Raw genomic sequence first — 4,838 nt, forward strand, 5'->3', positions numbered from 1 at the left:
CACAGGTCCGCGTCCAGCCGCCTTCACGCAGGCTGGGTAAGAACAAACGGGACAAACTGAAACGTTCCCCGTCCTCCTTCTCCTCCGCCAACGGCGAGATTAAAGAGTCCCGGACCAGATAAGGACGCAGGTGAACGGAGCCTCGTGCCAAGGTGTGTGTCAATATTCAAATGCGGCCCTCGCGGAGGGAGGGAACGGACTTCACACACACACACACACACACACACACACACACACACACACACACACACACACACACACACACACACACACACACACACACACACACACAGAGGTAACGTCACAGCGGAGCAGTGAGCCGACCCCGTCAGTGCGCCTCAGGTCCCGGGCGGAGGCGCACTGTAGGCCGCCGCTGAGCTCCACTCCGTCCTCCGCCTCCTCCTCCTCCTCCTCCTCCGCCTCCTCCTCCTCCTCTTCACGCGCGCAGCACTTGGAGTGGCTTGACTTCATTTCGGACCGTCCGCGATGCTGGGAGCTGTGAAGATGGAGGGCCACGACCACGTAGAGTGGAGCGGCTACTACGCGGAGGCCGAGGTGGGTTCAGTGTGTGTTCTGGTCTGGTTCTGCAAGTCCGTATTAACCGCGTAGTAACACGCGCCGTCACATGTGGACCGGGGGGACGGACACCCCTGCCAGGGGGGTGTGGAGAGGCAGCTCCAAGAAACGTCCACGATAGATAGATCGATAGATAGATGGATAGATAGATAGATAGATAGATAGATAGATAGATAGATAGATAGATAGATAGATAGATAGATAGATAGATAGATAGATAGATAGATAGATAGATAGATAGATAGATAGATAGATAGATAGATAGATAGATAGATAGATGGATGGATGGATAGATGGATAGATGGATAGATGGATAGATAGATAGATAGATAGATAGATAGATAGATAGATAGATAGATAGATAGATAGACAGACAGATAGACAGATAGACAGATAGATAGATAGATAGATAGATAGATAGATAGATAGATAGATAGATAGATAGATAGATAGATAGATAGATAGATAGATAGATAGATAGATAGATAGATAGATAGATAGATAGATGGATCGATAGATAGATGGATGGATGGATCGATAGATGGATGGATGGATCGATAGATAGATAGATAGATAGATAGATAGATAGATAGATAGATAGATAGATAGATAGATAGATAGATAGATAGATGTTGTTGTCTCTCGTGTCTTGTGAGTCTTCCTGACGTCACACCGGGCCACATGCGGACGCGTTTTACGCCACACTTCGCTGAACTATATTCTTAACTTATTTTCAACCAGCCCAAATATTGTGAGACGTGCCTGGTTTAATTTAGGCTGAATGAAGACTCCAGACTCCAGACTCCAGACTCCAGACTCCAAGAAGACTCCAGACTCCAGGCCGTCTGGCGTCCATTACAACACGCTGCTCTTCTTCTTCTTCTTCCTCTTCTTCTTCTTCTTCTTCTGCTGCTGCTGATGGAAATAAGTTGGTTTTTCCTGTGCAAATACTGACGATATCCCGAGGGACTAACGGTTACACGTGTGTGTGTGTGTGTGTGCGTGTGCGTGCGTGTGTGGTTTCAGTGTTACCCCGCCGCAGGGACCATGAATTCCGGTCTAGGAGTGAACTACATGACCGCCGCCAACGTGAGCGCGACTCCCGTCAACGTGTCCTACATGAACGGGACGGCTGTCAGTCACCCGGCGTCCGGCCTGTCACCCGCCGGCTCCGGCTCCTCCGCGCACGGGATGGGGACGACCATCGCCGGCTTGGGCTCCGGGATCGCCCCCATCGGCACCGTGAGTCCCCTCGGCTCGCAGCCTCCGTCCGTGAGCGTCGTGCCCCCCTCCTACGGCAGCATGGCGGTGATGAACCCGGTCTACGGACCGGCCGTCCGAGCCAGAGACCCCAAGACGTACCGGCGGAGTTACACGCACGCCAAGCCGCCGTACTCCTACATCTCCCTCATCACCATGGCGATCCAGCAGTCCGCCGCCAAGACGCTGACGCTGAGCGAGATCTACCAGTGGATCATGGACCTCTTCCCCTTTTACCGGCAGAACCAGCAGCGCTGGCAGAACTCCATCCGGCACTCTCTCTCCTTCAACGACTGTTTCGTCAAAGTGCCCCGGACCCCGGACCGGCCGGGCAAAGGCTCCTTCTGGGCCCTCCACCCGGACTCCGGGAACATGTTCGAGAACGGCTGCTACCTCCGCCGGCAGAAGCGCTTTAAGAGCCACGGAGCGCGCGCCAAGGACGCGGGCGGTGAGGCGGAGGGCGGCGGCGGGCCGGGCAGCCGCGCCGGAACCGGCACGAATCCGAACCCCGCCTCCGGTAAAGCGGACGGCAAAAGGTCCGCGGCGAAACCGGCGCCGCGGAGTCCCGCTCGCGTCCCGTCCCCCGTCCCGCAGACGCACCAACCGCTCCCCCATCACCAACACCCGTTCCTCGTGCACGACGCGCACGCCCACCTGAAAGCGGAGCACCACCACCACCACCACCACCAACACCACCACTACTCCTTCAACCACCCGTTCTCCATCAACAACCTGATGTCGGCCGAGCAGCAGCACCACAAGGCGGACTGGAGGCCGTGCGAGCCGGCGGTGCAGTACGGACTCGGTCCGTCGGTTCTGGCCGCCAAAGGCGGCTTCGACGGCCCGGTCAGCGAGCCGTCGTATTACCAAGGTGTGTATCCCCGCTCCGTCACCAACCCCTCGTAAGCCTGCCGCCAACGCGCGTGCGTGCGTGCGTGCGTGTGTGTGTGTGTGTGTGTGTGTGCGCAGACAGACCCGGGGGGCATCATGTGTGGAGTTGGTCTCACGGTTCCGAGCGGATCCCAGACTGACCCAGCAGGACCTCCTTCATGGGTCAGAGATCCGGCGGTCATCGGTGTACCCGTGCATGTCGGTGTTGGACAGCAGATAAAGTCTTTTTAACAACACGCTTTAAGTTTACTGTGTTCTTCCCGATGTGGAGCCTGCTCCTTGTGTCGCCTCCTTGTCCACACAAGGGAGGACACCAGCACGGCGACACCCAGCAACTACACTCTAGTCCGGATACACGTTAAGATAACAAGAGAATATTATCTTAATATAACCCCATACTAATATAATCAGATATTAAGATAATATATATTAATATAATCATATATTAAGATAATATATATTAATATAACCATATATTAAGATAATATATATTAATATAACCATATATTAATATAATATATATTAAGATAATATATATTAATATAACCATATATTAAGATAATATATATTAAGATAATATATATTAATATAATCATATATCAAGATAATACATATTAAGATAATCATATATTAAGATAATATATATTAATATAATCAGATATTAAGATAATATATATTAATATAACCATATATTAAGATAATACATATTAAGATAATATATATTAATATAATCATATATTCAGATAATATATATTAATATAATCAAATATTGATATAATATATGTTAACATAATCATATATTAAGATAATATATATTAAAATAATCAAATATTAATATAATCATATATTAATATAACATATATTAATATAATCATATATTAAGATAGATGCAGCACAAAAACTTTAATGCATTTCAGTACAAGCTTGTTTCGTGCGTCGCGCATAATTATATAAATATACTATATATATATATGTGTGTAAAGAATTAAGATAGGTGTCGGATACAATATTCATTCAATAATACAATATTTTGCTCTTCATTTGTTGAGCAATCTTACCAACACCACTGATGGTTTCCGGTTAAAAATTATATATATGTACAAATAATTACATAAATGTATGCATATAATAAATGCACAAATATTTATATATAAAATAAATACATAAATATATATTGTGTTAGCTATATATTATATATCATAAATATTGTAAATATAAATACATACATTTAAGAAATACATAGAGATGTATATATAAAATAAAATATGTATAATAAATACATGTATACATTGTATATAATATATATTTTGTTATCTATATATTATCTATATATATATATATGATATGTATTTATTACATAGTTATTATATATAATCCATGTATGATAAATAGATATACAAATTACCCGCTGTGGCGACCCCTAACGGGAGCAGCCGAAAGTAGTAGCAGTAGTAGTAGTATTAGTAGTAGTAGATATACAAGAAAACGCTAACAGAAAACATAAATCCTTGTTAATTCCATACAGGTTGTGTGTGAAACGTAGAAAACCAGTGTGTGTTGCTCCTTGTGGTACTGGAATAAGGTGGGAGACTAACGTGTCGTCTGTATGAAGTGGTCTGTTGTTATCAGGGGTCAGAGAGCAATCACACTGACCTGAGATAAGACACCACAATGGAGTCCATGTTAACCAGTAACCCCAGTCCGGACACCAGTCCACATAACAACCATCTGACACATGATTCAGTCCACACACGCAGCACCCTACGCTACTACCGGGGCAGGAAGGCTGTTACTTAGACTGGTAAGACTGGGAAAACGGTATCTATCCTGTGGAACATATAAGTCAGGCCAGATGAAGGATGCGGATGTGGTGGGGTCCTCTGTAAGAGCTGGAGAATAAAACTCCGCTGATTCAAACTGCATCAGATCCTTCACCCGGCCAAGTCCTTCTCCCACTCCACTAATAAACAACCACCTTATCACACACACACACACACACGCACACACACACGCACACACACACACACGCGCGCGCAGTCAATCAGTCAGAGCCAATGTGAAGCCTGCAGCAGTATGGAGTGCACTTTATACTCTTTATAAAGACATGTTAA

The 4,838-nt window shown here is 46.0% G+C and overlaps 1 protein-coding gene across 1 annotated transcript; it reads left to right on the forward strand.

The window, feature by feature from the left end:
• The first annotated feature begins 486 nt into the window (after positions 1-486).
• On the forward strand, positions 487-2,742 carry LOC130125358 (forkhead box protein A2-like). Its single transcript, XM_056294915.1, has 2 exons — positions 487-555; positions 1,603-2,742. The coding sequence occupies exons 1-2, from the start codon at positions 487-489 to the stop codon at positions 2,740-2,742; spliced, it is 1,209 nt and encodes a 402-aa protein (XP_056150890.1).
• The last annotated feature ends 2,096 nt before the right edge of the window (positions 2,743-4,838 follow it).

Source organism: Lampris incognitus, chromosome 15 (genome assembly GCF_029633865.1).
Source record: "Lampris incognitus isolate fLamInc1 chromosome 15, fLamInc1.hap2, whole genome shotgun sequence".
Classification (NCBI taxonomy): Eukaryota; Metazoa; Chordata; class Actinopteri; order Lampriformes; family Lampridae; genus Lampris; species Lampris incognitus.